At 37.9% G+C, this 18,964-nt stretch overlaps 1 protein-coding gene across 1 annotated transcript in view; it reads right to left on the bottom strand.

Annotated features, from left to right (window-relative positions):
- LOC132401339 (collagen alpha-1(XXII) chain) overlaps positions 1-18,964 on the bottom strand; it is a 258,324-nt gene that overhangs the window by 86,811 nt on the left and 152,549 nt on the right. The window contains exons 11-12 of the mRNA XM_059983468.1: positions 14,985-15,038; positions 13,219-13,254 (exon numbers count right to left, since the gene is read on the bottom strand). Of these exons, the coding sequence (XP_059839451.1) occupies positions 13,219-13,254; positions 14,985-15,038 (90 nt within the window). The remainder of the gene's footprint in view (positions 1-13,218; positions 13,255-14,984; positions 15,039-18,964) is intronic.

Here is an 18,964-nt window from a genome sequence, read left to right as displayed (position 1 = left end):
ACCTTAGGCATTTCACTTCGGATTTGCTGTCTGGCCTTCTTCTCTCCCGAGGTTGCCCACGAGGCAGTATGGTCAGTTACCCAGTGCTGGGGACCTGGTTCACATACTGCATACCGGTGGGCCTGCTATGTATACAGGGGCCATACCTCCTCCCTGTCCTCTATAGTTCAGCCTGAGTCCAAAAGGAGTTCAGTTTCCAAGTGGTTATTTAAGTTACTGTTTTCTTCCTGTCTGCTTGAACCAGTCTGGTCTTGACCTCTTACATTAACAAGACATTTTTGTCTATAGAACTGCTGCTCATTGGCTGTTTTTTTATGTTTTTCACACTGTTCTCAGTAAACTCCAGAGACTATTGTGTGAGGAAATCCCAGGAGACCAGCAGTTTTTGAGATACTCGAACTACCCCATCTAGCACCAACAATCATTCCACTGTCAAAATCACTTAGATCACATTTCTTCTCCATTCTGATGTTTGGTCTGAACAAAAAGTGAACCTCTTGACCATGTCTATATGCTTTTATGCATTGAGTTGCTGCCACATGATTGGCTGATTAGATATTTGCATTAACAAACAGGTGTACAGGTGTATATAATAAAGTGGTCACTGAGTGTTAGCAGCAGGAAGATTATGGTATAAATACGTAAAACATTCAGTAGGCCAAAGCTGAAGTCCTACCTGCAGATCTGACTGCCACATTATAATAAGGATATGATGGCATTAGAAAAGGTGCAGAGGAGATTATCCTAGATGTGGCAAGGAATGAAACATTTCAGCTGTTAAGAAAAACTGGATATGACGGGTTTGTTTTCATGGAGAAGAAAAGTTTGAGAGCGTCTTGAATGAGGTGTGAATATTTACAGTCAGGGTGGGCAGTGAGAAAATCTTTTTCTACTCAGCAGAGAGTTTACAACCAGAGGTTAATATAAGGAGGAAAGGATTTGAAGAACATACTACCTGAACTGGAGGTTGTTAGAGGCGGATGCTCACACAATATTTGCGAAACATTTGTAATATATTAACTCAGGCCTGGGTGCTGAGAAATGGCATGATCACGATGAGTCAAAGGATGTAATTCATACTGTATTACTCCAGTATAGGTGATCTCCATGTTATGGCCATTTGGGTAAGGGAAGTTCACCCATACAAATGTAGGACTCTCAGTACCAGTAACAGTGATGCTAACTGTTCAGGCTAACAAAATGGCTTCTCTATATAGTTATAATGAAATGGCTTCTCTGTAATGCTGTAATGGGTTTCCGTGCCTGGTATGTTTGGGTTATGACCATCGATAAGGGGGAAATTAACCAATTGAGAATTGTTATGCTACCTTATATGTGTAAGCTGAGCGGGAGTTCGCAGTCTTTTTCAGGAGGAGAGTGAGGAGGACAGACGTGTTAGGAGTGGACAGCAGTTTCAGAGCGACAAATACTGGGCGTCGGAGGTTTGGACAGTGGCCAAAGGCTCAGAAGGTCGTTGTAGATAGAACTGGAGGCAAGAGCTCCAACGTATTAAAATATTATGTGCACAAACTGATAAACTTATTTATTTGGCTCCTTTAGATTATCTGTTTCTACTAACCCATCACTAAGAGATAACTATAAAGTTGCAATTATTTACTCACTTTTGGGTGTATTGTCTGGTACTTTTATTGCGAGTGTGTACTGGGGGGGCATTACTCCGTAGTTACACCGAAGTATTGCACTATTGGCGGGGCAATGGCGGTTCATCCTAGGCAAACAGGGGTAAACTGGGGGCACGGAGGCTACACAAAATTCACAATTCAGTACTCCAAAAAAAAAAGATATGGAATAAACTTCACTCTCATGGAATTTATGTGGTGGTGGGGGGGAATAAATAAACACATAAAACTGAATTCACTCAATATATTTGGGCAAAAAAGTTTGGATGCGATTTTTACATGTTGATTTGATTGGCAGTCATGGCCGATTCCCTCCCTTGGCACACCCTCTTCCTTCTGGGAACATATGAATAAGTGTTTCAGAGATCAGTGCTGCTGTGCTATTCATCTGATGTGCTGCATTGTGAGGAGCTGCAGGAGCTATGGTCAGTTCCAGAAAATAATCTGTCTTTACTCCACTTCCTTTCTCCCAATCCTGAAATCCCATCTGTTTCTCCACTTCCTAAACCCTTTCCTTATCCACGAACCTTACACTTAGGGAAAATACCTCACAGATGAAGAGCACAACTGCACTGCCTTGTGAGAACTTCAGCAGATCTGGTACCATCAATACCTTGTATAATTTCAGCAATACTTCCCTTCTGTTGTACTCCATCCATTATAACTAAAGGTCAACAAAGCTTTGTCTTCCAAATATGTACCTGCATATTAATTTCTTAGATTAATGAGACAACACTTCCAAATCTCTCTTGCACAGTACTTATCTGGTACTGTTTAAAAATTATTCAAATGTCATTTCAATCAGTTACACAGTTCTTTAATATACAATGATAATCTCATCTGAAAGCTGATTGCAGTTGGTATCACTGAATATGCACAATACATTTCTTCAAACTGTAATACAATCATCCAAATTTATGATGCTCTATTGCTATAGTATTATGATTTTCCTGTATACATATACTCAGTGGCCACCTCATTAGGTGTATCTCCACCCCCACTTTTTATTGCAAATATTAAACTAGCCAATTATGTGGTAGCAGACATGGCGAACACGTTCATTGTTGTTCAGATCAAGCATCAGAATGGGGAAGAAATGTGATCTAATTGACTTTGATCGTGGAATGATTGTTGGTACCAGACTGGGTGATTTGAGTATTTCAAAAACTGTTACCTCCTGGGATTTTCATGCACAACAGTCTCTAGAGTTTACAGAGAATAGTGCAAAACGACAAAAAAGCTTGCAGTGAGCAGCAGTTCTGTAGGCAAAAACACTTTGTTAATGAAAGAAGTCAGAGGACAATGTCCAGACTGGTTCAAGCTGACAGGAAATGAAATAACCACATGTTACAACAGTGGTGAAAATCTCTGAATGCACAACACATTGAACTTTGTGATGGATAGGCTGTAGCAGCAGAAGACCATAAATGTCTTTTTTTTAACGTAGTTCAGTCTGTTTTTTGTACTGTGTCATGTAATACCATGGTCCTGAAAAACGTCGTCTCATTTTTACTGTGTACTCTACCAACAGTTATGGTCCAAACAACAATAAAAGTGACTTGGCTTGACTTGATGTACAGAAAAATACCCAGTGGCCATTTTATTAGGTACCTTCTGAACCTGGTAAAGTGGCCACTGGGTGTATTTACTTTTGAAATGGAACAGGACTTGAATGTATAAGGAGGTTTTCATTGGTCAATGTTATGCACCACCTATCATGGTTGCTGTGGAAATGTGATAGTGAAGTCATGGCTTGATTCATTCCCGACAGACCCAAAGTTATCTAGTAATGTACTGTAATAACCAGAGTTCCAGAGGTCCATCTGTGATGGTACTCGCTCCACTGATTATCAGAGTGATATTTGTCTCCATCACTCACCAGGGAGACAATGAACAGGGCCCATGAACTGAAGCTTTGGAAATGGTCATTTTAAGAGCTGTACCATGGAGGAAGATCATGGAGCAAAGTTTGTGTCCTTTAGATTTGATATTAACATATGCAGGAAGACTCAGATTCATAATCTTGACACACACATTAGAATATCATTCTTCAAATGAAACTGGCATTGGTCCCTGTGCAAAGCTCTTAAATACACATAACAAACTGTGCATTCAGTCTTTTTTTTACTGTTGTCATAGAATACTGGAGTACAGGAAGAGGCCCTTTAGCTCATCCAGTCCATGCTAAACTACTAATCTGCCTCACCTCATTAACTTGCACCTGGACCCAGCCTTCTAAACCCCTCCCATCCACGTACCTATCCAAATTTCTCTTAAATATTGTAATTGAAATTATATCCATCACTTCCACAGGCAGCTCATTCCACACTTTCATCTCACCATCCTCTGAGTGAAGAAGATTCCCTTCATGTTCCATTTAAACATTTCATCTTTCCCCTTTAACCCATAACCTCTAGTTTTAGTCTCACCCAAACCTCAGTGGAAAAAGCCTGCTTGCATATGCCTTATCTATGTCCGTCATAATATTGTACATCTCTATCAAATCTTCACTCATTCTCCTGTACTCCTGGCAATATTCTTGTAAATTTGCACTGCACCCTTTCAATCTTATTGACATCTTTGCTGTGGGTAGATGACCCGAACTGCAAATAATACTCCTGATTAAGCCTCATCAATTATTTAAACAACTCCAACATAACATTCCAACTCCTGTACTCAATACTTTGATTTATGAAGGCCAAAGTGCCAAAAGCCTTCTTTATGACACTAATGATGTCACTATCAAGGAATTATGAATTGCTTTAAATTAGTGGACTGGACAACTTCAGGGATTCATTTTCGAGTCTGAATGCAAATGCCACAGTTGTTACTGTCTTCATCAAGAACTGTGTGGATGGGTGCATGCCTTCGCAAACATACCGGACATAGGACATACCCACATTAAAAGCCATGGGTAAACCAGGAGATTCAAAGTCTGCTGGGGGCTAGATCTATGGCATTCATTACTGGTGATCCAGCACTATACGGGAAGTACAGGTACAACCAATGGAAGCCTATTTTATGGGTGAATAAACAATTCTGATTGAAGTTGTTGATGGTATTGGATGCATGTTAGCTCTGGCAGGGTTTGAAGGCTGTTACTTCCTACAAAGCATAATTAACATTTTAAATGGTTGTAATGTTTCACTCTCTGATGAGCTCAATGCCTTTATGCACACTTTGAAAGGGAGAATAAAACTATACATGTAGAAATCCCTGCACCATCCGATGACCCTGTGATCTCCATTTTGTAGGCCAATGGCAGAAGAGCAGGGTGAGCTGCCTCAAGGACTATTACCCAGTTGCACTCACATCTATTGTAATAAAGTACTTTGAGAGTCATGGCTAGAGTCAACTTCTGCCTAAGCAAAGACCTGGACCTGCTGCGATTTGCCTATCGCCGTAATAAGTCTACAGTGGATACAATCTCACTGGCTCTCACTGGCCTTGAATCACCTGGACAGTAGTAATACCTACATCAGGCTGCTGTTATTGATTACAGCTCAGGGTTCAACACAATCATAATCTCAGTTCTGTTCAACAAGCTCTAAAATGCGGACCTCTGTACCTTCCTCTGCAACTGGACCGTTGACTTCCTGACCAGGAGACATGGTCTGTGCAGATTAGAAATAACATTTCTTCCTTGCTGACAATCATCACTGGCACAACTCAAGGATGCGTGCTTAGGAGGAGTTTATAGTTTAAGTAAAATTCCACCCCAAAGTAACTAAGAATTGGGTAGAACTGTTCAATATGCTACTCATACTCGCAACGTTGTTGATATATTGCTGCTGCTTCAAAGCTTTTAATCTCCTGATTTATCAGCTTAATCTATGCTTATTGCTATGCCTTTGCACAGAGTTTTCTTCCAGTTTCTCTTTGTGGCCTGCTGTTCAGACAGTGAACAGTGCTGCAAATTTGCAGCTCAATAAGAGTACTGGCAAAATCTTAAAGGAATGCTATATTTGAGCAGTCCAGCTGTCGCAACAGAGGCCTGAGATTGGGATCAGGGTGAGCTTGCCTGAAAACAGCTTGTGCCTTTCTGGGTAGATTAAGTATCACTGAAGTCTCTGCTATCAGAGAAATGAAAAACTATCAATGCAGAGCTCCATAGATTATGTTTCTTCTCGCTATAGACTCTGGAAGTTGGGAAGTTGGTGTTGGGATAAGGAATTGACCATTTTTACTGAGAAGAGAAGAAACTTCTTTACACAGGCACTTGTAAATAGTTATAATTCTTTGCCCTAGAGCAATATGGATCCTTAGTTGTTGAAACTTTCAAGGCAGAATGATAGAAGGTTATGAATATCAAGGTAAGTGGGGATCATCTCCCAAGAACCCAAAGTAACATGGCAGAATGGCTTTGGGGAGAGATGGAGGGGGTACAGTTTAGTGATCTCTGAAGTTCTGATTTCATATAGAAAATCCAAACCTATGATCATATGATCTGTATTCCCTATGACCACTCATTCCCTCTAGGGACAGAATCCCTGGTTTCCCAAGTATTTGTCACTGAACAATACAAATATATATGTTAGGATTCTGTTCATTGACTACAGCTCAGCATTTAATACAAGCATTTCCACAGTTCTAATTGAAAAGCTCCAGAATTTGGGCCTCTGTACCTTCCTCTGCAACAGGATCCTCAACTTATTAACCAGAAAACCACAATCTGGTTGCATCGGTAATAACATCTCCAGCTCGCTGACAGTCAACACTGGCACACCTCAGGGTTGTGTGCTTAGCCCTCTGGTCTACTCTCTCTGCATCCATGACTGTGTGGTTATGCACGGCTTAAGTGCCATCTATAAATCTGCTGATGATACAACTGTCATTGGCAGAAGTTCAGATGGTCTTGACAGGGCGTGCCGAGTGAGATATATCAGCTAGTTTAGTGGTGTTGCAGTAATAACCTTGTACACAACATCAGTACGACCAAAGAACATTGTGGACTTCAGAAAGGATAAGATGAGAAAACACACTCCAGTCCTCATAGGGAGATCAGAAGTGGAAAGAGTAAGCAATTTCAAGTTCCTGGGTGTCAATATCTCTGATGATCTAACCTGGACTCAACATACTGATGCAGCTATAAAGAAGGCACGACAGTGGCTATATTTCATTGGGAGTTTAAGGAGATTTGGTTTGTCACCAAAAACACACTTACATTTCTACAGTTGTTCTGTGGAGAGCATTCTAACTGGCTGTATCACCATCTGATATCAAGGGGCTACTGCATAGAAGTAGGCTGCAGAGGGTTGTTAACTTAGCTCCATCATGGGCACTAGCCTCCATAGTATCCAGGACATCCTCAAGGATCGATGCCTCATAAAGGCAGTGTCCTCACTGAGGACTCCACCATCACCCAGCTCATACCATCAGGAAAGAGGTACAGAAGTATGAAGGCACACATTTAACAATTCAGGAACAATTTCTTCCCCTCTGCTATCTGATTTCTGAATGGACACAGAACTCACTGCTGTTTTATTTCCACTCTTGCTCTACTTATTTAATTTGACAATTTTGAATATATATTTACTATAATTCATGTTTTATTTTTATTATTATTTATTGCATTGTAGGGCGGCTGCAAGGTTAACAAGTTTCGTGACACATGCCAGAGATATTAAGCCTGATTGTGAACTTTGCTGTATTTAGCATAGGAGATCATAACTGACTCTAACATTCACTTACAATTTTATCTTTCAATGTTCTTGGGTTAGCTTCCCTGATTGTTATGTGATTATTTCCTTCCATGACAAAACAATGTAAGGTAAATAGTTAGATTCAAACACATAGGGATCTATGGGCGAATATCCACCAACCTATGAAAGCAGTGGGACGGATACATAAAGTCGTCAAAAGGATATATCGGATACTTGATTTATTTGATTTAGACACAGAATACAAGAGGTCACTTTAGTCTAGTATAAAACACTATTGCAAACACAGCTGAACCACTGTGTAGAGTTTAGGATTTGGGACACCATACTACAAGAGGGTTTTGACAGCACTGGTAGAGGCAGCAGAGAGGATTTGCAAGAATGTTTTTGGAGATGGAAGGTTAATGTTTTGAGAGGAGACTGTTCAGCCTGGGATTAAATTTTTTTCAACTGAAAGTATAAAAAATAATAAAAAACCTCACTAGAATAAACATCTAGAATCTACTTCCGTTGCCAGATAGTTCGATAATTATGAGGCATTGATTTAAAGTTGAAAGGTTCCAAGAGAGTCAAACGAAACATGTATTATCCAAAAAGTGACAAGTTTATGGAACTCTGGGCCAGAAAGAGTGTTGAAGCAGAAACCTTTACCATGTTAGAAGGTACCTGGATCAGCTTTGAAGTGTAAAACTACAAACTAAGAGTTAGGTCTCTCTATATGGTTTGTAATGCTTAGTATGGGCATTACAAAGTTCATGAGAAATACTGGCTGAATGGCTTCCAAGTATACAGAAGGCTTCTGATGTGCTGATTACCTAGAAAGCTTGTCAGAACAATATCATAAGCTAAAGGAATGATATCAAATCAAAGTGCAATTCTCCTTGCTCAAATTATTCAGCAAACACTTAAATTTCTAGGGTTTATTTTAAGTCCTTTCAATCAATCTTTCTTTTATTGGCTTTCAAATGGATTCTTTCACTTATTCCTAATTCCATTTTCTTCTAACTATTTCTGACAAGTCCACACATCAGCTCCTTCTTTTCAAAAGATCCTGCACCTTCATGAGAAGACCACTGCAAAAGATAAGGCTGCTAAGTATGAAAGTGTCACCAGCTGTCCATGTGCACTCATTTCCTCAGTTACCTAGGTAAGGTAGGTCAATCACCAAAAACTAGGGTTAATCTTGTTTTTTTTTATTCAGTTTGAATCTTCACTGTTACCTTGTGGACTGGACCTGAAATGTTCCTAATCCTTCATGCATGAAAATTTATTTTGTCCCTTTTCTGAGTCCGCTTCTCACCTGAGATGACTTTTTCCAGCTTTCCGGGATGCCAATTATACCTCTTCCTTTTCACATTTTCTTCAGTTCTTCTTTAGTAGAAACTAATTGAGGCACTTTTCCCCACTAGTATTCTCATCTGTCTTCCTTACTTCTCTTTTCCATCCTTGCCCTTCTTCACCAATAATCTACTGTGTGATCATGTATCTTTGAGGAGATTGCACTTGTGTACTGGTCATATTTTCTAGGATATCCCAGAGCATTTCACAACCAATGAAACACTGTGGTGCAATCAGTGTGACATAAATAAATTTTCAGAGAATGAGGATGGGGTCATGAATATCAACATAATAAACAGAAGTTAATCTGTTTCATTGGGAGACAAGAAGAATGCAAAGAGAAATTCACAAATCTACTCTAATAATGTCTTGGAACAACCAGTGGTTTTGAATAGATGGATGATATTCCTATACTCCAGTGAAGAGTCATACTAGATTAACAGTCTTGGACAAAGGCTGAATCCTTACACCTTTACACCTTACAGGGTCTCGGCCCGAAATGTCAACAGTGCTTCTCCCTATAGATGCTCATCTGCAGACTTCCTCATGTTTGCTCTTTAAATATCTACATATTTCTTTTTTTCCAGTTTTAGTCTCCCCGCTGTGCTTGTTTACCATGCTATAAGATCAGACTCCTAAGTATATGTTAAGTCAGTGATTAGGAGGAACAACAACATGTAACGGACTAAAATAATTAAATTCAGTACAAACCCTTGCCATTTCATTGTTTTAGAATTCCTTTCTGAGCCAGATAAGTATGACCATACAAATGAGATTGAGTAATGGGGATGACAATGATGGCCCTGTGAGAGGATTACACCATAATTCTGTCACCTATTGTTGATCTGATAGAAAAAGATTGTGTATATTAATGCCAGGGAGCTTTGGCCTCACATGTGCCAATCTCTGAGTTAGCCACTGAAATGACGTCCCTTAAGTCTTGGCCAGCAACAAGATGTTAATCTTTTTGTTTTAAATCAAAAGTGCACTGTAAACGTATGTGACTTTAAGGGTTGGAAATTCTATTCCATAAAAAAGAAACTGCCTCCTGTTTATCAACAGAAGGCAGTTCCTATTGTAAGTCAATTAACTTCTGGAGTATTGGCCAAAGTTAATGACAAATGACAATCAACTTTTAATTTGCTTTAGATATGCTTTGTTCAGCATCTGGGGTTTCTGCTTGTCATCAGTGAGATGCAGTACTCTCCATTCCTCCCTCTCCCTCTGTAATTTAAAATTATAAAACACAAAAGATTCTGCAAATGCTAGAAATCCAGAGTTAACATAAACAAAAAGTTGGAGAATCTACTGGCTTGGTTACTGAACCGTTCAAACGTTTGAAGAGTAATAGCAGAGAACTTGTTTTATCTATATATAGAATTAAAAATTCTCAAAAAGAGGAAAATCAAATTGAAAATAAATGGGGGACCGTTGAAAATATTTGGTTCAATAAACAAACCAGGGACAAACTTTTTTTTCTTTATCCTACCTTCTCAGCTTACTTGCTTGAACCAGGAACTAAAGGAACATTGACCAGACATGAAAACAGGAGGCTAATCTCAGTTCACACAAATGTGAACAAAAATGAGCAAATAAATACACTGACAAAATGTTCCTGTCCCATAGGATCATCGTCTTTTGTCAAATACACTACTCATGACAGTAATAAAGATTAACAAATAGCTAAAATATAGGGTTGCCCAAGTGTCAGTAATTTAAACTAACTGATAAGTCTACCTCTCACAATGAAAGGGATAAGGCCAACAAGCTTGGTTCAGCTAACTCCCATCTATTTTTTCTCTTAACAATGTCCCTGGAAGCAAGCCCAATAATTGAAATTTATTGGAGGGTTATTTTTAAATATGCTGGTTAACACATTCACACCAAATTCCTGTCCATACTATTTTAATGAAGCTATAACCAGTTTAAAATGAATGAGCTAATGACCCTGACAAGTAGTGCAGAAAGGACTTTGACATAACCACGCTAACCAGGACACTAAAAATAACATAAAGAAAAAATTTTGACTCACAAGTTGCATTTAAAATCACTTTGTCTGGCTATTTTACTGACGCCCATTTGTCTGAAATAATTCTATTTGTACTTCCTGTTTACATTGGTTATAAAATAATTATTCTAGTTTTACTTTTTATAATCTATGTTATTATAGCCAGTTTCTCTACATGCAAATTGGCTGAATAATCATTGGGGAATTAAGAAGATTTCTTAATTTTCAGTGAACATATCATTTTCAGAAAATAACGTAAAAGGCAAATTGCCTCTCCTACCAAACCATTAAATGAACCATCTAACCCAACCAAAGATAAGTCTGGATCATAGTCAACAGATTTGGAACTAATGTCAATCTCTCATTGGCCCAACAAGGATTAATCAAAATATATTTTTGCAGAATTGCTTCAGCCTTTCACAAATAAGATCAGTCAAAGATTGCACAGAAACAGTTTCAACCAGTTCTGTCCTGAATTAGGGTCTAGACAGTTTTGGAATTTAATTTCCAAGTTAAACAGGCCCTACAACTTGAAAAGGATACCTATTTTGGCTGTCTGATAACTCATTTCAATTAATTTTGCTGAAAGTCATTTATCAGGGTGCACGGAACTGTAATCAAATGAAAGCATTTTAAGATAATTGCAAACTATTTTATCAGGTTAAAAATGGCACTATTTCATCTTTCATCATTGAATATTTTGCTCTGTTACATAGACATTTTATTAAAATATTTGAAAACCAATGGAATACACACACGCACACACATACATACATACTAGCTTTTATATCTTTTCTGATGTGCTTTAATGTAGAGTCATTGAGCTGAAGAGGTCCTTTGGTCCAGCTCATCCATGCCAACTATTTATATCCATTTGTCAGTATTAAGCACATATTTCTCTGCTCCTTTCCTACAAAAATATCCATCTAAAAGCCTTTTAAGTGCTTTAATTGTACATGCCTCTGCTGCTTCTTCTGACAGATTGTTCCGCATGACCACTACCCTCTTGGTCAAGACTTGCCCTCAGATTTCCTTTAAATTTCTCTTCATTCACCTTCAATCTATTCCCTTTACATTTAGACTCTCCCAACCTTGGAAAAAGAAACCATTTACCCCATCTGTCAAACTATTTACCCAAGACTACAAAGAGAGGCTGCCCTGATGCAATATGGCATGGACTTGATGCACTTCATGACCCCCTTGCATAATATGTAAGTCCATCAGTAAGTAACTAAACACATTATTTGTGTTGATGTTTGTGGGGGGAGTTAACATTTTCTTGATAGCAGGAAAACTTGCTATTCCTATGCAAAGTGTACCATGAAATCTTTAACTTCCACTTAAGAAAAATAGGGCAACAGTTGAAAACTTAATCAAAGGCCACTATCTCCAAAATGTTTTTAGCATTCCACTGAAAAAGAAGCTTATATAAACATATAATTTAGGAGCAGGTTAAGGCTGCCTTGCTCTCTAACCCTTCTGCTCCCTTTCTAATCAAGTACATATCTACCTCTGACTTAAAAATATTCAAAGACTCTGACTCCATCAGTTTTGGAGAAGAATGTTCTGAAGACTCATAACGGTCTGCTCCAATGTAATGAAAATTACAATTAGCAACATAAATTACATGATTTTATAAAAAATAAACACTTGCAGGGTCTTAAATTTATTTCTGGAAACTTGAATATATTTGGCTTAAGCCAAAGCTGGAACAGTCCTTGACATAAACACTTAGTGAGTAATACTTTGACTAGTTTGAGATAAAACATGATTGTGAATTGAATAACAAAAAGTGGTTAATTAATGAGTGTTTTTAATTTTACTGCTCTAATGCAACTCAATTCAGCTGTTGCACAAATTACTCCATATTTCAACTCTGATATAACTACATGCACTGAGTGAATCTATGTTCTTGCTAGGGAGTCCTTTCATAGGAGACTCTACATTCCTCCAAAAATGCTGGAAACCAGCCTACTGATTTAAGATATGTGTTCCTTGATGAGAATACCACAGGTACTGGAGATAATTATTCTGAAACTGAAACAGAACATTGCAGTTGCTGGATATTTTTAAATAAAGACAGAAATGCTAGAAAGACAGGATCTCTGATAAAGAAGCAAAAATAAGATCTCAAGTAAATGACTTTCCATAACTCCTGATGAAAGGTCATCAACATTCAATAATAACTGTTTTTCTCTTTGTAGATGCTATTTGATGTGCTGAGTATTTCTAGCATATTTTGCTTTTGTCTCTGAAAGGTATTTCATTTTGAGTTTGCACGCTGAGTTTCTGAAAGACAATTGAGCTGATGTTCATAAAATACAAAAAATGATATGCTCATTTTAGATGCTTCAGTTTAGAGATGAAGATCATAACTGAGTGCATTACTTAAAACCAGTACTCGGCAAATGCTGCATTTGATTTACTGTGCCTCAGCCAGTTCTTTGCTAGACCAAATCAAAACTAATCACCCTCTCAAATTCTGGGGACAAAGCTGTATCTTCTCATCTTAAAATACTTATCTATTTTCTTGAATCACTGAACATTTTGGTATCTGGCATCAGTTACTTACATATACTCCAGGTGGACCAGGTGGACCCATATCACCCTAATAAAAACAAAAGAATCAGTTAATAATTAACTAGTCAACAGTCAACTCATTTTATCAAGTTTTCCATGCTGAATAACTCCATGAGGTACATGGTTTAAAAAATTGTAAAACTAAGCAAGTTGAAAAGAAAGATTCATCTGATCTTTAACTAGTTATGTGAACCACAACATGCCAATCGTGTTTATCTTTCTGTATTTCTTAGAAGTCCATCATCCATATTCAAAATACTTTTATGATTTTAATTAATGATAAAAGAATCCTTAGTACTTTCATGATACAGTAGAAGGCGGTATTTTCATCTATCAAATATATAGTATTTCAACTTAAATCACAAGAGAAATATTACCTAATTTCCAAGAGTTTCTTTATATCCTCATTCCTTTGTGCTGTCCGTATCAAAAAATTCTTCTTGAGTACCATGTCAAGACTTTACAGCTCCAGTAATGCATCATATGAGAACAATGTATGACAAATGTCATCCTTAACATGGTAAAGCAAATGATTCTCTTGAATGGACCACAGTAAAGAAGCACTATTGCTTTCAGAAGAATGGTCTTAAGCCTAACAGGATTTGTCTTTTTGCAAGGGCTATCACAATTTCAGACTCCTCCCTTTTTCTCTGCCTGAGATTAATTTGCCATTGCTGATTACAACACTTTATATTTTAGAACTGCTGTTGTCCTATTTTATGATGTTCCACTGATAATGAAGGTAAAGGCACTAGACTTGGACACAATCCGAGTATAATCCTACTAATACATTACAGGCGAGTCATGTTACTCCCATGTACTTATATTCTGTGCATCTGCTCACACAGCTCATTCCGTTTGACTTGCCAATTGGTTTCCACATTGCAGAAATGTTTTCAATGAGTGGTCTGTATCACTCTCAAGCTCAGTCATTTGAAACATTATCCCCTTCATTGCATAATCATATTTACTATCTGCTAATTTAGAACCTGAATGCAGTGTTTCATATTTCTCAATGTTGAATGTCACTTGCTACTTACTCATCCATCCAAATTTTGCCTCCTTAGGATTTTAATTATCTTCAATTAATCTCATTATTCCATATTACTTAATAGACAGCTGAATTACTTATAAATGTTTAATAAGTGACTAAAAATAAATCTTTAAGGGACTCCCACCTGTTAATTCTATTTAACATGGACATTTCCAATTCTCTTTAATATGGAGGGCTATGGTCTGGGTGCAGGTTGATGGGACTAGCAAATTAATGGTTCAAAAAAGCCAAATATATGTTAGAAAAGTCTGTCACTTATTAAATAGTATTAAATGGTTCCTATTTCTTTGCTGTAGTGTTCTATGACTCGATCAATTAGATTCTGTAGCCTGGAAATTATTGGTAATGCTGCATTTGGGCCATCTTAATTTTGTGAATATGAATTCAATTAATTTTGCCCAGGTCCTTTCAAGAAAAACATTAAATACATTTAATTAATCTATCACATTAAGCTTGTGCAGTGTCTAAAATGTAAAAAAGTGAATTAACGTTAAATGTTAGAGAGCTGAACCAGGCTGCTGATTCACTATCACTGGTTGTACATTAGCAAACAAGCCAAAACTACTGTACTCCATCCAATACATTTGTGAAGAAAAAAACAATTTCTTCCAACTGCTTGTCTTTTGCAGTGGAAGCTTCTAGCTCACAAGAGGAAAAACTTCTAATTATTATTGGCCTCTACTGAAATTTCAGTTGGCACTTACTTTTTCACCTTTTACGCCAGCTGGACCCATGTCACCAGAGTCACCTTTTAAACCCTGTGTGAAGACAAAAGTAAAATGCTCTAATTGGATATTTTATTCAACCATAAACCAGCTGTTTAATAATTATAGCTCTAATCAGTTCAATTTTCAGGCATTTAAAATAAAGGGTTATAAAAAATTGTCCAAGCATATTAAGTATTATCAAAAAAGCCAAATATATGTTAGAAAAGTCTGTCACTTACTAAATAGTATTTCCCATATCTGATGTGTTTTGCTTTTATTCTTTGCATTTAATGCTGAACTAAAGGAATGTAGTTCCACTTCAGATCATTTATCATATTACTACAACATCATGCGCATGCCAAACAGCTAAAGAGCTGTGTAATGCAAAGATGTACACACTCCCAAAACACTAACCAATGTTCTGTACTGCAGTCACATCTTATCACGAATAATGGGATATAATTAAATAGCAAACTCCTACAACATCCCGAGCTTTCATGAAATGGAACATGGATGTCAACAACCAGGCTGTAGCATTTGTAAACATTTTCAGTCAGAAGTGGGTACGGCTGATCTGTCTTGCTTCCTTACGATCTTACCATCACAGAGCCTAGTGTCCAGCTAGTTCAGCTCGTTCCAAGTGACCATAAGATATAGGGATAGAATTAGGCCATTTGGCCCATCTGGTCTTCTCTACCATTCCATCATGGCTGATTTATTATCCTGCCCAGCTCCTTTTGGAGTTTGGGTGCACCTCTTAGCATGTCTCTGGGATATGTAAGTATTCACAGAGAAAAAAGCCTTGCATGGTTACTGGGAGAACATATACATTCCATATAGATTGTATCTGAGGTCACTATCAAACATGGGGCACCTGGAAGTGAAAGGGAAGCAGCCTGATGCTTGATTGGATGTACTTGCTGCACCACTATGACAATATTCTATATGATCCGTAGCCAATAATATTTGTGCATATGTGAATGCAATACCTGTCCATATCAAGCTGAATGTTAATGATTGATGAGTAGACATTACAATTGTCCAGACCCTCCTACCAGCAACAATTGGAAATGCAAATGGACCAGCCACGTAACTACAATAGCAAGTAGAAGTTGGGTATTGCATGGAAATCATTTCAACTCCTGAAGACTAGTCCATATACCTCAATAGTAATAGTTTCCAATTGGCTGAATGAATGCTGCTCCAACAAGATTCAAGAAGATTTGACAGAACCCAGAACAAAGAAACCACTCACCCAACAGCTCACTGACGTTATTCTAATAGTATTGTAACTTCACCAAAGAAAGACAAGGTAGGAGAAAACACTGTCATGTACAGGTTTCCATCAAAGTCATACATCTTCCTGACTGCAAAATATATTGCCAGTCCTCCACTGTTACTAGACCATATCTTGGAACCCACTTCCATTAGCATGGTGGGAGTTCATTCACTCAAAGGGATGCTGTGCTTCAAGAACATCATTCATCGCCACCTTTTTTGAGGATAATCAAGAATGGCAACAATGTGGCAAGTGATGCTAAATTCTATTCATTTTTAATGTTGTCATTTAATCAATGCATGGGATTGCTGTAACTAACTTGCTCAACAGAAAGGAAATTCCTATTAAGGGAATTTAGTTATTACACTCCATACATCAATTACATGACAGGCAAAGGGGGTGCTGTTGTAGTGTGGCATGCTGACCCCCACCTTGCTGAGGATAGATGGCAACTCTCAGACACCTGTTACTTACCTCTTGAAAAGGACATCACTCAGGACCATCACTTGATCCTTCATTCCCCACCCACCTGACTTCACCTATCACCACCTAGCTTGTCCCCCTCCCCCTTCCCCCATCTTCTTACTTTGGTTTAGTCCACCTTCCTTTCCAGTCCCAATAAAGAGTCTTGGCTTGAAACATCAACAGTTTATACATTTCTCTAGATGCTGCCTGACCTGCTGTGATTTGTGTGTGCTGGTCAAGATGTGTAAGGAAAAGACATGAGATTTTCCTGATAAAATGCTTATTTTGCTCGTCAGTGGATTTCATTGTAATGGTATCTGGAGAGAATGGAGTTCAAACACAAGGAACTCTGCAGATGCTGGAAATTCAAACAACACACACAATATGCTGGTGGAACACTGCAGGCCAGGCAGCATCTGTAGGGAGAGGCGCTGTCGACATTTCGGGCCGAGACCCTTCGTCAGGACTAACTGAAAGGAAAGATGGTAAGAGATTTGAAAGTAGTGGGGGGGAAGGAGGAAATGCGAAATGATAGGAGAAGACTGGATGTTGTTTTTTTTGTATCATCAAAATCAAAATGATTAAATGATAATTTTAATTCTGAAGCACTAAATTAGTAACTACTGCCTTATTACTCAAACTTTATGGTTGAATAATAGCTTTTTATTCTACCAATAATTAATAGTTGGAAAGCAAAAAAGTTACTGCAGCATTCATAGTGGCAAAGGATTGCAGGATAAAAGGATGTGTAAATAATTACAGGTCTTGCAAATAATTACAAGTCAAAATCCAAGCAGAATAAAATATCTTCAAAGGATCCCGGGTCCTTGATCCAGTAAACATCAAAGTTTACTCAAACATAAATTACTCTTTATTTTATTTCATTGTACCAGATTTGTGGGAAATGCAGCAGGGCTCTTTTTGTTGAGTATTGGGACAACATTGTGGAGCAGCTAAAGAACTGCTCCAACAACCTGGTCCCTGCTGCTGTCTCATTCTCCTCGTGACAATGTTAATTTCCGTTATTCATCCCAAAAATGGGGTTGTTGGCTAATTAGTCAATGTAAAAATTAGCCACCATAAATTGCCCTGAGTATAGAGGTGAATAATAGAATCTGGGGAGCAGGAGGGGAAAACTGATGGGAATGAGGGGAGAGTAACTGTAGTATTAGTGGTTGTTGATTGACCTGGACCTGCTGGATCCATTTCTATATCTGTAATTGCATCCTTAGACTTAAGAAGGCAAATATGAGTTATCTACAGTCTCTATGCCCATTTAGTTCTTGTTTCTTGTTACTGTGATCTTTATGATAAGTTTGAGTTATAAAGCTTGGTTCATTTGAGGGAATTTTGAACATTCCTATGGAGTAACTGATTTTAATTTCATTGTTGCCAAGTTAAGTATTGTGGACAGGATTTCTATGAGATAGAAATTTGATTTGTCAATTCCTGAGTAACAGAAGAGAGAACAGTACAGCACTGGACAGGCGATCTGTCCCATGACGTGGTGCTGATCTTGATGACAATTTATATTATATGTCCTTCTGTGTTATCATCCATATCTCAATCCCTTCCATATTCATGAAAGGAATAAAAAACCTTTTGAATTCTATAAAACTGCCTGATTCCACTCCTACTGGTAACCTATTTTAAGCATCTTTCTCTGTTTGCATAAAAAACACCTGCCCTTTACTTTAAATTTCCCCTCTCTAACCTTAAAAAGACATCCTCGGGAGTATGACATTGTTACCCTAGGGAAAAGGATTTGCTCTGATAAATTACAGCCCATGCAGCACTGTTGAAAATTTGTCCTGTGCTCTGTACAATACAACAACATGTGGTTGGCTACACGCCATATAGTCTCTTGTCAGCCGAGTCATAAAACCTGTAATGTGCTCTCCCAATGCAGTGTTTCTATGGATACCAAACAGCTAGAATATAATTTCCTAAATAATAATGTATTTGTATAATTGAAGTGGCAGTATTGGAATATCAAGATATGGTCTGTGAATATTAATTCCTGACAGGGTTGGGTTTCTTCTTTGACCTTCTTTCCACAAGACAATCAAACAGCAGAGCTATTTTTGAATTGCACCTACAAGTGAAAGCTGCTGAACACACATCATTAATGTTCATCACACCTGAAACACAGGAGTTCATATCTGTGACTCTAAACAACACAGACCTCAAATAGAAGGAAACAGGCTTACTTGAAAACTCCTTAAAGGCTTAG

The sequence above is a fragment of the Hypanus sabinus genome, chromosome 10, assembly GCF_030144855.1.
Source record: "Hypanus sabinus isolate sHypSab1 chromosome 10, sHypSab1.hap1, whole genome shotgun sequence".
In the NCBI taxonomy this organism is placed as follows: domain Eukaryota; kingdom Metazoa; phylum Chordata; class Chondrichthyes; order Myliobatiformes; family Dasyatidae; genus Hypanus; species Hypanus sabinus.
This window is presented reverse-complemented; position numbering and strand designations above follow the sequence as displayed.